Genomic DNA, 16718 nt, shown 5'->3' on the forward strand with positions numbered 1-16718 from the left:
CCTATTTACTCCTTATTGTCTTTAAGAAAAGTAGTAAGAATGACTTTATAGGAACTAAAGCCAGGGAAACTCAAATTCATTTTAAATTATTTTTATTAAATTTTATGTATTAAACATGCCTTCTCAGGCACTTATGTATATATTTAAATATGTCATTAATGTAACTTATTTATTACTTCTATACTATCATATATGTATGTATTCAACAAAAGATGTCCTAATTATGGATCTACTACTGTCATTAACTGAAGGAAATCCGTTGTTTGTATGTATTAAATTTAATAATAAACTTTCAAGATTCAATAAAAAATGCAAAGCTTTAGAAAACTAACCAATTCTGAGACCTTTTTAACATTTAATTTTATACACTATTGGAATATTTGGCCTCTTTGACCTCCTAAGCACCACTCTATATTTTAATACGTACTTTTCATGTTTTTAGCACTGAATGTTACTGCTCTATAAAATCTGTTTATTACGTTACACTTTATTGTTTGTTTTAACATCCTATAAACATTTACATTTCATATAATTAAGCTTCTCATAAGCCCTCTTAATATTTGTAGCAATATAAATTCGATTGTGAATAAACGTTCTAAAAATGTAAAATATTAACATGAATGAATAAATAGAGTCAAAGTCAACCAAAGCCAAATGTTTTAAACATTTAGAAAATGCAGAAATATAAACTATGTAAAATACAATTATACAATTGCCCAATTCATTTTTTCTATATTTGTCAATGATATCACTGGTACCGTTATGTCTGAGTGTTTTATTTGCAGATGACTTAAAAATATTTTGCATAATAGAATCTAAAGAGGATTGTGATCTATTGCAAAGAGACATTGATGCTTTAGCACACTGGTGTACAATAAATAAACTACCTCTGAATATTAAAAGGTGCAAGTGTATATCAATCTCAAACATTTACAATGAAATTAAGGACAGTTATACTTTAGTGTTAGATAATACTTCCCTAGAAAAGGTCGACTCTATGAGGGATCTAGAAGTCATAGTTGATCAGAAACTAACATTCAACAAACACATCCATGAAGTTGTTAAATCTTCCTTCCTGAAAACTCTTGATTCCATAATCAGATCAACAAGAGAATTTGAAAGGTTGGACAGTCTTGTTAATTTGTATAATGGCCTAATTAGGTCTAAATTACTTTATACAGCAATGGTATGGTTCCCTAACTCTAATGTCCATATAGACAGAGTAGAATATGTGCAGCGCAGGTTTTTGAAGTATCTATGCTTCAAAATTGATGGAATATACCCTGCAAGGAGGTATGACCATAAACTACTTCTACAAAGATTTAATTTTTTATCTCTGAGGCACTGTGCTATTGTGAGCAGCCCGTTTTTTTTTATTTAAACTATGCAACTATAAAATTGATGCACCTGATCTTTTAATTTAAGGGACTTAAATTTTTTTGTTTCCCCTATACACACTAGAAAACACATTATTTAGAAAATTCACCTTTAAAATGGAGCTTACTCGTGGTTTAATATTCTACACAGCAATAATGATATTGACCTATTTAATGGCACTATAGCTACATTTAAACGCAACATTGCTCTAATTATGACCTTATAACCACTAAGTATTTCTATATATATAAATAGTTTTTGAGTCAAATCAATTTTTGTAGACTATTAAGTTTTATGTGCTGCTTACCTAAGCTGCCTAAAGTATTTAGTTTTTAGTTTTTTTCAGTTTATTGGTTCTGTATAATAACTTTTCATTTGTTAGGCATATACGTCTTATTATTAGGAATTTCCTGTTAGACAATGTTTGGTAAATAAATAAATAACAATTATTATTATTTTTATTTATTCTAATTTTTCATATTGTGAAGATTATCATAATAAAATATTTAAGCACACCAAATAGAACATTAGAACATTCCCAAACTTTTGTGGGAAAGACCTAGATCTTTCTACAAAATTTTAACAGGAGTCTCTGCTTATTTTATTCTTTTTTACATTTCTAGAACATCTAAAGGATGAAAGATAAGAGTGGGTGTATTTGGGATTATCCCTCAAACATCACTGCACAAAACATCATATTTCTGAAAATATTGCTTGAACAATTTTAGACTTAACTTTACCTAACCTACTTTTTATTTCGTGGAAGTATTTCCATTAGTTTTTTAGATTTTGGACTTGGAAATGAGTCATGACCACAGAAGAGATGAACAATTTGCTTGTCTCTTCTGTGTCGTAACTTTAGAGGCCACACCTCTCAAACACCTCTGCATAAAAAATTCATATTTCTAAAAGTACTGTTTTGATTATTTTGAACTTCAAATAAGACTAGAAGGACCTACTTTTTTAAATACAATATAGATTACAAATACAATAGAACTAGAATACAAATAGAACATTAGAAATTTCCCAAGCATTTGTCAGAGAGACCTAGATCTTTCTAAAAAAATATGACAAGAGTCTCTGCTTATTTTATTATTTATCACATTTCTAGAACATCTAAAGGATGGAAGATGAGGGTGGGTGTTAATCTTTTTTTGTCAGCTTATTCTCATGATGTATGCAAGATTTTTTCAGGGTATTTTTAGCATTTGCCTGATGTACAAACAAACAGTCATAATAGAATATGATTAAAATCCTCTGCAATTCTTATGATTTCCTATATTCTGTATCTCACCCATAGTTTTATATCTGTTTTGCATAAATGTCTAATTTCAAAGGCAAATCATTTCATAAATTAATGATCATTACCATCTATAAGTCAGGAAAATTGCTTTTAAATAATGAAAAAATTTTTTAATCAAATACTCCCACTTTTTACAGTATGTGCGATGAATGTAGATCTATCATCTAATGTTATTATTTCAATCTCATATGTGTATGAATTTATAAAAGTAGTGTGTTAATGAAGGTAAGTACTTATTTTGAAATGAAAGAATCCTATCATCAGCTTTCAAATATGACTATACAAAACAAATCTATACTCATATAATCTTCCTTTAGTGGCTAATGAAACTAGAATTTGTAAAAAAGCCATCTTCATTGCATTTTATCAAATATCTACTTAAAAATAAAATGTATGTGCATTTTATACAGCATAAAAACATAAAATCATATAAAATACAATAGTAAAATTTTTAAAAGTTAATTGCATAATTGAATCTTCAGGCAATAATATCAGAAAGTAATAGTATAGAGAAACAACAAAATTATATTCAACATGTTTAGTTTTTTGCTTATTTGAAAAAATGCATTTCTAAGACACTATACCCATATCGACAACCAGACAAGAGATTCAATAACCCTCCTCATAAACAGCCCTTATCAGCCCATAATCAGTTAAATTTACCCTTTCAAAATTTTTTTCTTTATTTGGCCAATATATACATACACAAATTATACACAATCAATTTTACAATTATATACCATATAACCCGAGGACAAAAAGGACTACAGCACAACCATAGTGGCCGATAACACAAAATACACAAATCATGTGCATTCATGTGTGGTACATGGCAAAACATGATTAACAAATTAAGAGTATATTATGTAGAAAGTATCAAGTAATGTTTAAATTTTGTAAAATGACTGTCAGAGTTTTGTGTCTCATATAAAACTCAAAAATTATGCAAGCTATAATGCAAAGGAATTAAAAAAACAATATAAAACAAATTAAATGTTTATTGAAAAATCAAATTTATCACTCTTATTTTAATTGGATTGCATGATAGAAACCTCAATGTAAACATATAAAGACTTCAAACTATTAAGTCATACTTTTACTTAAGGTACCAACCTCACATACATAAATAATTGAAACACAAATCTTAATTCTAGTAATGTTCACAAAATTATCAAACATCCCTTAAATTTAATGTACTTAGCTGGCTGTCGCAAGTGGGTTTCTAACAACCATAATGACTGCATCCCCTCGTAGAAACATCTTGGAAATAAACCTGTCTTTATTTACAGGTTTTGACTTCTTTTTTCCTTTGCCAGGTCTGGGCAGTTCCGTCCACATTTCCTTAACATTTTCAAGCACCATGTTGCAATGCCTGTCGAAAGCTTTGACTCGGCCAAGTAGTTTTTTGTTGTTTCTACAGTTTATAAGTACTTGCGTGTTATTTTTCACCGATTGCGTTAAGACTGAAAGGGGGCCCGTGTTGAATTCTTCTTCCTCTCGGGCTTGTAGTTCCTCCGTGGTCATTTCGGATTTTGGTTTAGTTAACGCCATTATGTTCGAATTTTTTTTTAGTGAAAAACTGTGGTTAAGAACAAATTTTTCGATAGGAATATTTCGAAATATTCAAAATTGTTTTCTTTTCGGCAAAATAACCAACAAAGCACAACAAACGAAAGATCTATAATGAAGCGAAAAGCTTCGCTTTAAATTGAAGGTTATGTTGTCTAAGCGTGACTTCCCGAGCAGTGACGTCAGGCGGCTAGCCATGAAAATAGCTAGGCGATGTTGTCGGCTTGTGCCCAGAATTCCCTGTATTTTTCTCAACTAGCAACCAAAAGGGGTTGGAAAAAATAAGTGTATAAATGAAAGTTTTACTTTACAGAAGAAAATATAGCATAAAGCGCCTAGTCTTGTGTAATATTTAATATTTATTTTATTTTTTACTAACTCTTCAATAGCGCATTCTGTGTTCAAAATAAGCCCTTTTTTTTGTAACATAGGTATATCCAAAAACCATTCGTTTTCGAAACACAGGGTGTCAATATTTTAATAAAAAAATGTTTATCAGGGGTGTCAGTACGGGATTTTTAATTGAATATTCTTTAAGAAAAAAATAGAACGTCGCTGCTTTTTCCAGAAAAAAATATTTCTAAGACCCTTCCTCAGTTTGGAGCAAATTTGATTATCTCCTTTTTTTTGGTACAATGCAAGGTTTTTGAATAAAAAAATAAAATGTGTGTTCTGAAAATTCTTCATTTTCTTCAATTGGAAGGTTGAGACAAGCCCAAGCTCTTTACAGCTAGTGTAACGTGAAACCAAGATGCCTCATTAGCATTTCCAAGTTCTTCGGCTTCTGATAACTCTTGGTGAGGCTCCAGAAATCCATCAGGATCCTTTCATAAATGGACATAATTCATTCATTAATCTAGATTGTCCCTCAATGTCATCCATGCCCACGAATGTGAGCTCTAGATAGAATTTCCTTCGATTTTTGGATATTCTGCAAGAACATTCTTCTATTCATTAAGAGAAATATGAAATAAGCTATCACCTTTATTTACACCTAGTCTAAAGACGTGGATCCAATGTGGCTTATTGACATTGTGAATTATAAATCATTAATAGTAATAATTGGTGATTTTAATATTGATTTTAAAACAAGTGAGGTAGATAATCTAATACATATTTTGGTTGATGTGACTTTGGATAATATTGTTTGTAATACAACTCGGTCTGGTAACGATAGAGACTTTGTATTAACAATAAGAACAGTTTTAAAGTAAATGTCCTGGTTACACTAAAAATTGCAGATCATTACATATTAGAAGTAATGCATACTAGCAATCGAAGAAAGACTAAAACCGTTGATTGAATATTTGAGTAAACCAAATATTCAATCAACGCTAAAACGCTAGTCTTAACTACTAAGTCGAGGAACGTAGAGGAAAATAGAGGATCTTGCAGGTCGTAATAGTCTATGACAGGAATGTAATTTTCGATTTTATTTCTAACATACTGAGTGCCTTAAACATTGTTGCTCTTCTAAGAACATTTAATTTTTTTTTAAATTATGGGGGAACAATACTATAGAAATATCGACCAGGACAAGAGATTTTATCTATAAAAAAATGTAAAAGTAATAAAACTATTGAAAATCTAAATGAATATAAATTAAAAAGGAAAGATGCAGTCAACGTAATAAGGAATGAAAAGAAGTATTTTGAACGTAGAATATATTGAAATAAACAAAATCCAGACAAAATGTAAAAAACTTTGCAGGAATTTGTACGAAAAAATACGCAGGTACTGGGTCTAGATGAAGTAGAAATAAATGGAGCATTAGTAAGTATGTAGAATGATCTCCCTAATAAAGTAAATTCCTTTTTTGTTGAGAGTGTAAATGAAATTCTAATAGACATAAATAAAATTAATATAGCAGAGTACCGACTTCTTGAACATAATTTTCCCATTACATTTAACAAGTTTCATTTAATAAACTACAATGATTGTAAGAAAATCCTCTTTGAGAGCATAAAACAGCCATTATTGAACCTGACAAACGCCTCACTTGAAACAGGGTAGATTCCTGACCACTTATTAATATTATAAATTAAATATTAACAATAATTCTTATTTCAAAAATAAATAATTCAAAAATGGCTAATGGTCTAAGTAAAAAAATAGTTTATTCCTAGCTACTAATTATGTACATGCCTTAATGGTAACCACATAACAAGTGATTTTTAATTGGGCTTAAAAGAAAAAAAACTATGAGACGGCTGTACAGGGAGTACTGTTACTGGTGGTATCTTTTTAAATCTCAGAAAAACTTTTGAAGCTGTGAATCGAAAACGTTTAATAATGAAATAAGGGTGATATTATTTTTGAGTGGTTTGATATAGCTTAAATAATAATAATTGCTTAATTTAGTAATAATTGTTTGATTAATAATATGTTATCAGAACCTATAACAAATAATTCTGGTGTCCCATAAGGTTTGTTTTGAGTGCTTTGCCATTTGTAGTATATATAAATGACTTATTGCATCATATTAAGTATTGCAGAGTTTATCGTTTTGCAGATGATTCCCTTCTTTATTTCAGCATCAACATCAGGCGCACTTAGACTTCAAATAATATAAAATGAAATTATGAAATCAATATATAATTGGCGTAGTTTAAATAATTTTATTATGAATATTGCAAAAACTAAGTACATGATTATAGCAAGGGAACCATTTCGAAGACAGCTACCAATAGTCCTAAACATAAAGATGGTAGAAAATACTATAGAAAGAGTATCCAAAGTCAAGTATGTGGGTATTTAGATAGATTAGGATTTGAACTTTAAAGCTCATGTACTAGAATTAGTTTAAAAATTTGTATCTAAGATATATTATTTGTCTAGATGTTTATCTTACTTTAGTTCTTGACCAAAAAACCATATATAATTCTCTAATATTACGAGATTTTAATTACTGCAAAAATTTTTTATTTCTTTTAAAATAAAAATGAATTATTTATTCAGAACATTTAAAATTTATGAAATATGTATTGATTTTGTCCTTCCTTTTTGGATATATAGTTGCATACATTTACATAACTATACATATATTTCATTGTTGACTTTTTTGTGTATGTCAAATGTAGTTATATTGGGAAATTGTTGTAGTTTTTTGACTAAATATAAATGACAGATAAGTTCTTTGGCTTCTGATTAGTCTTGGTGAGGCTTCAGAAATCTATAAAGATTCCTAAGTGAACCTATGGCACTGTTAACTATAGAGAAGGATGAGACGAGATAAAGCTCCATAAACCTAGTCCAAGCCGTAAAATCGCGATGACTTATTGCCATTTCCAAGTTCTTTGACCTCTGATGACTCTGGGAGGCTTCAGAAATTCATCAAAATCCTTATGTAAACTTCTGGTTTATGTTAGTACCTCAAAATCCATTGACGCTTTACAGCTTGCTCAAGAATATGAAATTTATGAGACAAGAACAATTCATTGGCTTTTCCTTTACTTCCGTTGACCACTTAGAACATTCGGTGAAAGTCTAAGAAAAGAGTACATAAGCTTAATTTTCTATTTCTTACAAATGATTTAGCCCTTTGAATGGAGCTGAAAATGCCAACATACCCAATAGATATCCAGAAATTTATCATAATTCAGCTGGCTTCAGTAAAATTATACTAATAATCAGTCGTATATTCAACCGTTTTTGCTTTGGTGCACTCTTCTAAAGGATGGAATTCATCAATGAATAAGTCGTTTTTGACAGTGAATTATGAGTTTCTCGTTCAGGATCATAGATACGATGCATCTTATCTCCAGTAGTATTTTTCTTTAGGTAGTGCGGATCTTCTGCAATAAACCTCTTTATTTCCATGTAAACTGACATAGAACCTGCAGAAGATGGTTTTAATTTTTTACTCGAAAACCTGGCATCGTCCGAAAAAAAGCTAATGAATCAAAATTGCTCCAAACTGAATGAGGATTTAAGAAATAATATTTGTTTTTAGAAAAAGCAGTGGCGTACCATTTTTAAGGAGGAATATTCAATTAAAAATCACGTACGGACACCACAGAATTTTTTTTTAATCTTTCGGATCAAAAAGTACCTTTTGTTACCGGTTGTTTTAATACCCTGTATTTCGAAAATGAACCGTTTCTCGATATATGTTTATAAAAAAAATTAAGGCTTATTAACCGAATACAGAATGGTATTAAATTCTGGACACTGCAATTCGGGACCACGTGAATATTAAGTTTCGTATAGACCTGAGGGGACGTGCCCGCGACGCGCGCGCGACGGGCCAAATTCGTGCAGTATGTACGGGCTCGAAGGAGGCGCGCGAGCCGCCCGTTGTGGGCGCGCTGCGATCCATTTTCTGTCGGTATTTTCGACGCGCTCAAACGGGCCCGTCGGAGGCGCGTTCGTACATACAAGTTAGTACGATTTGTGGCAGCTTCCGAGGGAGACACGTCGGAAATTAATTAAAAAAATTTAAAACAAAATCTGTTGCGATGTGGACCGAAGACAAATAACTGGATTTAATCGATTTGTATAGAGGATTTCCAAATTTATGGGATCCAACAAACAGAGATTATTTTAAGAAGGACAAAAAGCTAGATGCATGGAAGGACATTGCCTTGTCACTAGAAATTAAAAATGTTTATGATGCAATGTGCAAAAAAAAAATTAGCAGCCCAGAAGCTAGAATAGAACTGAAAAAAAAATATCCGACCCGTAGGTGGCGCGTGGCAGGTCCGTCGCCCCTCGCGGATAAAAAGTCGCGTAGTGGGCGCGCGGTAGGCCCGTCAGAACAAAAAGCCCGAGAAAAACGCGCCGCGGACGCGGCGCGGTCACGTCGCGTGCGCGGCGCTTTAGGTGTACCCGGCTTTATACTTACTTCTAACTGAAAAAGTTGGTACTTCTTTTACGCGTCAATGCAACTAATAATGATTTACTACTCATTTGGTTTATTTTCTTATACTTAACAACAAGTATAACAACAGTCACTACTAAAAAGACTTTCCATTTCAGCATTACTGCTAGGAGGTAGGAAAAAATTGTAAGGAAAAGTTTTCCTAGATTAACTAGGTGTTCTCAGATCTCAAGAAAATTGTTAAGATCTGGCATCACTGGTCCTAATTGTCACTCGTGCGCTTCTATAACACACTACAATTATTATACCAGTTGCGCGACATTAGGCTAAAGCCCCATTTGTTTAAGTTTCGTGCATTTTCACGCGATGACGTCATACCTGTGGATGGCAGGTGTATTAATTATCTTTTATTATGTGTACATAATAAAATTTTGATTTGTTTGTATGAACGTTATCTGGTTAATAATAGCTGTTGTTTTAAACTATATCAAAAATTGATAGCTTTACATTTTTTAAACATGTATATGTAGTGGAGACTTACTTTTCAATAAATTTTATATACAAGGTGGTCTCTGAAGCACACCTAGTCTAGAACTTTCTAAACCCTCCTGTTGTTTATACCGTCGCGGGTATCGCAATAAATAATTGTAAACGCAATAAATAATTCACAAAATACCTCACGAAAGGGCCTATCCTTCCGTGATTATAGCGAGTTAGGTATTCAAAAAATTACATAATTTTCTTTAAAACCCTATATCTTAAGCATTTTTAAATGTTATTAATTTTAATTTTATTGAATTATAAAATCTTGCGTCTTCACACACTCAACTGATCTTTAAATTTCCCTCATTTTCAGGAATTCTTTATATATTGGCAGCTCTGTTAATAATTACTTCCCTAACTTAGAGTCGTGCTGTCTCTAATTAGTAGTCATCTGGTCTCTTTTGACCAATAGATTTCAAATGCATTTTTTTATCTTTGGTGGAAACTGTTTTCTTTCACCAGCTTTGTTCCATGCAGGTCACTTTATTGCTTTCTTTGTCCGGGTAACCCTAAGAGCAACATCGAGACGAGAAATAACAACAAAAACGATATTAACACATTAAAGAATTGAAGCATTAATAAATTAAAATCTGGTTCATTTGTCTCAGCATTTTTAAGAATAATCCAAAACATACCTCAAACTTCCTCACAATTGCGAAGAGCCAAATTATAGCGCTTTCGTTGTTATAATTCTGTACTTTAGTAGAATAAAGGCCAATGTCCATTTCAGCTGTTTTGAGAAAAACAGGGTTAATGAGATGGATTGACTTTATATTTTTATAAATTGTGACCCTTTTTTCCTACTTTACTTATTTTTGGGATTTTAAATATTAAGAAGGGATTCTTTTTAAAAATGTATTGTTAGTCTTCTAAATTGCAAAAAAAATGGGCATTGGCCCCAAGAATCGAAAAGCAGTACGACATTGGCCCCTAAGCGCGGACATTGGCCAAGGCGGTATTAAAGAGCTAATGGACATCGGCCTTTTTGCTACAATAAAACAATCCCAATTACGAAAATAATCTTTATTTATACATGAAATTCGTATTTTTTAGCATTAGAAAATTAATTTTCTGTGGCCATAAATCTTTACTGCTTACCTACACTAAAATAACAGAGAAAGTTAGTTATTTTCTTCATGCTCAGGGTCTTGTATATCTTCAACATTCGGACGACGAACAAGTCGGAAGATCTTTTTAAGTTCTGATAAAATGGTTTGTTATAATCGCTAATGTAAGGCAGCAAATCTAACAAATCTTTGATTTTAAGATCTGCCAATGGTAAAGGTTCTTGATTTATAGGTTTAGGCACATCAATATCCAGAATCGCAGGCCGGTTTCGTACAGAACCTCTTCTCAGGTCAACAACCTTAAACTCTTCACTATCGTTAAAGCTCGTTTTGTCGAAAATCTGAAACTGGTGTTCAACGGAGAACTTCATCCATTTAATCCGCATCCACATAACAACTTCACCAATCTCTTTTTTTTTCTATGAACCAATTTTTCCGTCAAAAGGCTGTTAAAATTTAGGAAGTCTTTTTGTAACAATTCCTTAACTTGTAGGGGTGGATTTCGGCGCACAGTTCTTATAAAATTAGTCCAGTCATGGGGAACTTCTATTTCAGCAGGCGTTTTTTCTTGCATATTTCGATTGCTGCATGGATTGTGTCGGCCTCCATATGAGTATGACCAGACTCCATAAATTTGTGGTTGATTTCTTGCAAATTATGTCCTAGATCTTGACATTCTTTCAAGACATAGCTCATCATAGTACACATAAAAATATTTCTGTTTTGCCCCAAACATGAATCACTATAAAGATTTAAAACTTCCGTTTCCTTTGGTAATGAAAAGATGTATTTTCGGACGCATGAAGCAATTTTTTGACCTCCACGAGCAGCAATTGTCTCATCCCATAAAAAGCAAATTCCCAAATTGCCGGCAGTTGAAGTCTGATGAACAGTAAAATTATAAGTCCAGAGTTGTCTTTTATAAAAAGAAACGCCATTACGCAAATATGGTGTAGGTAAGCACTTTTGTAGGTCGAATGATGCATCAACAAATTTGATGTCTTTCTTGCTGTTTTCTTTATCTAGTGACTTAAGTTTGTAAGCCATTTCAGAGAGGTTTAAGTGAGCGTTTCTTTGTTCCAATTTTAGTTATTTCTTCTTCTTCTATAAGATTTTTACCATCAAATGTCTTTTACTTTACATTTAAACTGTCACATTTAGAGCAAGTGTCGTTCGCAGGGGCATGAAATGAAAAGTTGAATTCTTCATTAAAAATCTGTCTGTAAAGTGACTCTTTTTCGGGGCTTATGTTTTGTTCCTCGCAATACTGAATGTAAAGTCGATACATTTGGGCAATTGAAAGATCGGAATTTAAATATTTTTTTTTAAACTAGGTACGCATTAAAATCTTAAGGCCAATCTCCTAAATAAAATAATACAAAAGGGCCAATGTCCATATTATGGACTTTGGCCATTTAATTTATTCTTCTAATATATTGAAAAGGCCTAAGTCCAGAGATTGGCCTTTTTTCTATTAACTAGAATTGGACATAGGCCTTTAGGTATTTTGTTTATTTTGCTAAAACACAAGTATTTTGGACTTTGGCCTTTTCAATAATGTTAAGTCACTAATAAACTAACTTCCTATGCCTATAACTCAAATATGGGAAATTTGGACATTGGCCCTTTTTCTACCAAGGTACAGAATTAAATCCTCAGTTTTCCTCACGCATGCCTCAACTGACTTTATATTCACCCACATTTGAAGGAATTCTTTGCAAATTGCAAAGTTGTTAACATTACTGTCACATTACAATATTAATTTAATCCTTTACAGAAAATTACAATTATTAGCATGTGATTTTCTTTCTTTCTTCTTTGTAGGAGTCACATAGAACAAAATTTTTAATGATAATATATGAAAAGTTACAATTTAATCCCACTCTGATGCAGCATTTCTAATTCACAGCGGCCGCTTTCCTATAGATAATAGAGTTAATAAATACCATCTAGGCTTATAATTCTTTTTATAAATGGAAGGAGCTAAATAATAGCGGGATATGTAAAAATATTCAAATATTTCGCATAATTTCATAATATTTGTCTAAAACTATATAAAATAGGCATACGTCTTTAATTTCGTCAACTGATCTTTAGATTCTCCACATTCTCGGGAATTCTTCGAACATTGGCAACGTTGTTAATGATTGCGTCAACCCTAACCTACAAGGTCAAGCTTTTCTTATTTATTTATATATTAGTCATTGGTCACGTGACCCCTCTTGACCAATAGAATTCAAATGCGTTGTCTAATCTTTCATGGAAATTTTTTTCTGTTATCTTTGTTCACCGCATGTAATTTTCTTCCTTCTTTCTTCTCGGCAGCCATAACAACTTAAACGTCAAAATAAAACAACAAACAATAAACATCGCCATGTGCCAAAAGAAAGAGCGTAACACCTGCCTGCCGTTTTCACCTGAAGGACTTAAAATTAATTAAAGCGGCCCGGTTTCGTGCGTGAAGTTTAATTTAAAATAGTACCGGAAAGGCTTCCTTTTAAGTCTCACCCGGCTTTCTTTTCGTTTTCTTTATAGTTTGAACACACAGTGCCGCCAAACGCAACCAAACTATGTTCGATAATTTTTTTACGGCACTTAAAAATCGAACAAACAACCTGAGCGATTCTTTTAAAGTAAAAACGCGTAGAATCACTAGTAATCTCAATCATCTGAAAAACACATTTTCACATAGAACCAAAACCACTTACTACACAGTTACACAAAAAGAGGACAAAGACTGTTATGAGAACGACTATTTGAGCCCCAGAGCTTATTCGATGACCACTTTCAGTATGGATTATAACTCGGTGAATGAGAATATGGAGTGGTTCCCTTATGTGCCGCCCTCTTATGATGAACAGAATGTTATTGACCGATTTATTAGGGTGATAACTGTTAACGATGATAATGGAGTGGAAGTAAGAGTTTATTTTGTTTACCTAATTAAGAGTTTTTATATGGTTGCTTTTATTTGCTATGAATGCTTCAACATTAATGGTTATAACACATATTACAGTAATGGCGATTACAATTGGAATGATTGGGAACTATTCTTAATTAAAACCTTCTTAAACCAAGACAAATCATTTTAAGTATGAAAAGTCACTGGTCGCTGTGAGTATGATAACATTAATTTTTTCTGGACAAACATAAGGTATAACTGCACTTTAAAGATCTCCAAATTTAAATATAAATCAAAATGATGGAAATTTTTACAGGTGACAAAAATATAAATCTGAAAAATTTAAATAGTGTTATAGTAAATGAATATCTCTGTCTTGTGAGTAATTTTGAACCATTTTGTTATTAAGAATAAAGCAACAAATTTACACTGTTTTGTGACATATGAGTATAAAATAAACTGAAAACCTTTACAAATCCTTCATATTCATATTCTTCCAATATCCTCCTTAATTATATTCTTTTACCTTATAAGTACTACAAATTAAAGAACTTGCACTGGCTGAATATGTCTCAAAGAAGAGATTTAAATTACACTGTGTTTTGCTATAGAATCTTAAAAAATAAATATCCTCCCTAACTAAAAGACAGAGTTAAGTGCAGGGCTGTTACACACTGAGTCAATATAAGACATTGAAATCCTCTGGACATCCCAACAGCATTGCAAAGAAATTTTTCAAGTGCAGCTTTTCCTATAATGTCACAACTTGTGTGAATAAACATATATACCGGACCTCTTGCCCTCTATAAATGATTTTTTAAATAATATGAGGCAAAGCCTTATAACTGCTTTGTCTTAATATTGTGTTAAGCCCATACAGTTTTATATTTTTGTATACCTATTGCTTATAGTCAATTAAATATTAAGTACCAAGAGTTAGGTTCAGTTGTTACTATTATACAAATTTTATTATCTATGTCTGAACTTTTATTGCATCCTAGATTTACAAATTTGTGTTACACCTATACCTTAAGGTTGTTACTTGTGTTTTTTGTAGGTTAATATTTTAGTTACCAGGCTGTAACAGCTCTTAACTTTTTGTTTAGATGTTGAAATTTGCCTTTTAATCCATGTGCCTATTTTCGCTGACAGTTGTACTGATATTTTCTGGAGGATTAATAAACGTTTTTATTATTATTACTTAATCATTATTTATCAGCTTGTACTTATGTATAGAAAATAGAAAACAGATATATATCTTGATCCTTGTCTTAATACAAGATCTAAAATAAACATAATTATTCCTCAATCTGAAAAAACCTCTTAAGTGTATAACTTACTTAGCTTCTAAGTATCCTAATATATTGCCCTATCAAATTAGAAACATAAATAAAATAAAATCATGTAATAAGAAATGGCAAATCTTTATTTTTTATTATATTAAAAATTGGAGGCATCATTGGATAGTCTGTGCGGCTCTTAATTGTCTCCCCCCTTGTATCTTTTGAATGCTTTATATAAAAAATTGAAATTTGCCACACATACTAAATACTACTTTTTCTGTCACTAGCTCATTTTGCAAAACTTCAAAATGGTGGTGGGACTCCATTTTGAAAAATAAAATTAAATGGAAAGGGGGGTCAGCGATGATACATTGTTTGAAAGCTGTCTTTCAAAATCTTATTTTTTGCATTTTTATTTTCTTTACTACACCTGTTCAGGTGTAATTTGTTTGTAGGTGATAGAGTTTGTAGAGAGTTTTTATTTTTTGTCAACGTTAAAAAAAAGAAAACCAAAAAACTCTATAAACAACAACACACCTACAAACCCATTACACCTTAACAGGTGTAGTAACGAAAATACAAAAGTAAGCATGTACAGATATTAAGTTATCTAGATGCTGTTTAACAATTATTTAAAACTACAAAGTAGCTTGAGGCTCTGGGAAAGGTTGTATAATGATCTACCTTTGTAGAACCTTTTTTAATATATTGTAGGTATAAAAGAGATATTATATCACAAAACTTGTTTGTCTCTTGAATTTCTTTTGTATCTTGCTTGGTATTCAAAAAAAAATTATTAAATGTTTTTAATTCCATATCTAGACCTCACAAGAAACATGAGAAAAAGTTTCTTTTGAAATTTGTTATCTTTCATTAATTTTTTTAATGATAGTCATGTAACAGAAACAATATATTTTATTAAATATGAAATTAAATAGCATTACATTCATACATACAATAATGGTTTGTACTTAAGTAAATAGGGAATTTGTACTAGATAATAATCAAGGGTTGCTTTGGAATATAATTGTTTAACAATTTTCTTATTTTTAATTATTGTTCATCTTAATATATTATTAGTTTTTGGTGATAATATTTTGGGTTATTTTTATACAGATTGGTTCAATTTACTAATAATGAGATGCCAGACTATCTATAATCTACCTATAATATCTGCCAGATATGCATTTTTGAAGCACAAAGATTTCCTCAGAAGAACTTTTGTATATAAATACCTTTGTAGGTATTAAAAAAAAAAAAGAAAAAGTCAGAGCAGATTTCTTTCAACAGGTTTTAAACTGACTCTAGAAGCCTATGAATCGCAGACTTAATGGATATGTCTATGCATTCTTGATAATTTATATGAATCTCTTTAGGATTCTTAAAATGTATATCAAAAAAATTCTTCCAGTTTTGATGAAGATGAGCTGAACAAGAATTTTATAAAATTAAACCATACATTTCTAATAAAACCATTAATTCATATAATTGACCTTATTTTTTCTTTGGGTTCAACTACTTAAAAAGGCGAAATTTAAATATGTTACAAGGCGTGCTTGGATTATAGAATACAGTAGAAACAGAAAAAAGGCACACTTCTTATCCACTTTTTGACTTTTAAAGCGATCTGAGAAACTGAGATCCATAAATCATTGACAATCACTATTAAAAGATGCTTCACAATCTTAGTAGGTTCAACTTCTTAAAAAAAGTTAAATTCCAATATGGTTCAAGGCATGCCTGATGATCATCTGGTTGTGTTTTAAAAAGAATAGTCGACTAGAGAAAAAAATGAAAGGATGTTAGATCTAGTGATCTTGGCGGCCATTCTATTGCACCTTTTTACACACTGATC

The 16718-nt window shown here is 31.3% G+C and overlaps 2 protein-coding genes across 3 annotated transcripts in view; one reads left to right on the top strand and one right to left on the bottom strand.

Moving 5' to 3' along the window:
• LOC126735738 (uncharacterized) overlaps window positions 1–16718 on the top strand; it is a 508234-nt gene that overhangs the window by 478033 nt on the left and 13483 nt on the right. The gene's annotated exons all lie outside the window — the stretch shown is intronic.
• Window positions 3661–4417, bottom strand: LOC126735742 (probable small nuclear ribonucleoprotein Sm D2). Its single transcript, XM_050439828.1, has one exon. It carries the CDS (start codon window positions 4229–4231, stop codon window positions 3878–3880), a length of 354 nt encoding a protein of 117 aa, XP_050295785.1. The 5' UTR covers window positions 4232–4417; the 3' UTR covers window positions 3661–3877.

The sequence above is a fragment of the Anthonomus grandis genome, chromosome 4 (assembly GCF_022605725.1).
Source record: "Anthonomus grandis grandis chromosome 4, icAntGran1.3, whole genome shotgun sequence".
NCBI classification, from domain to species: domain Eukaryota; kingdom Metazoa; phylum Arthropoda; class Insecta; order Coleoptera; family Curculionidae; genus Anthonomus; species Anthonomus grandis.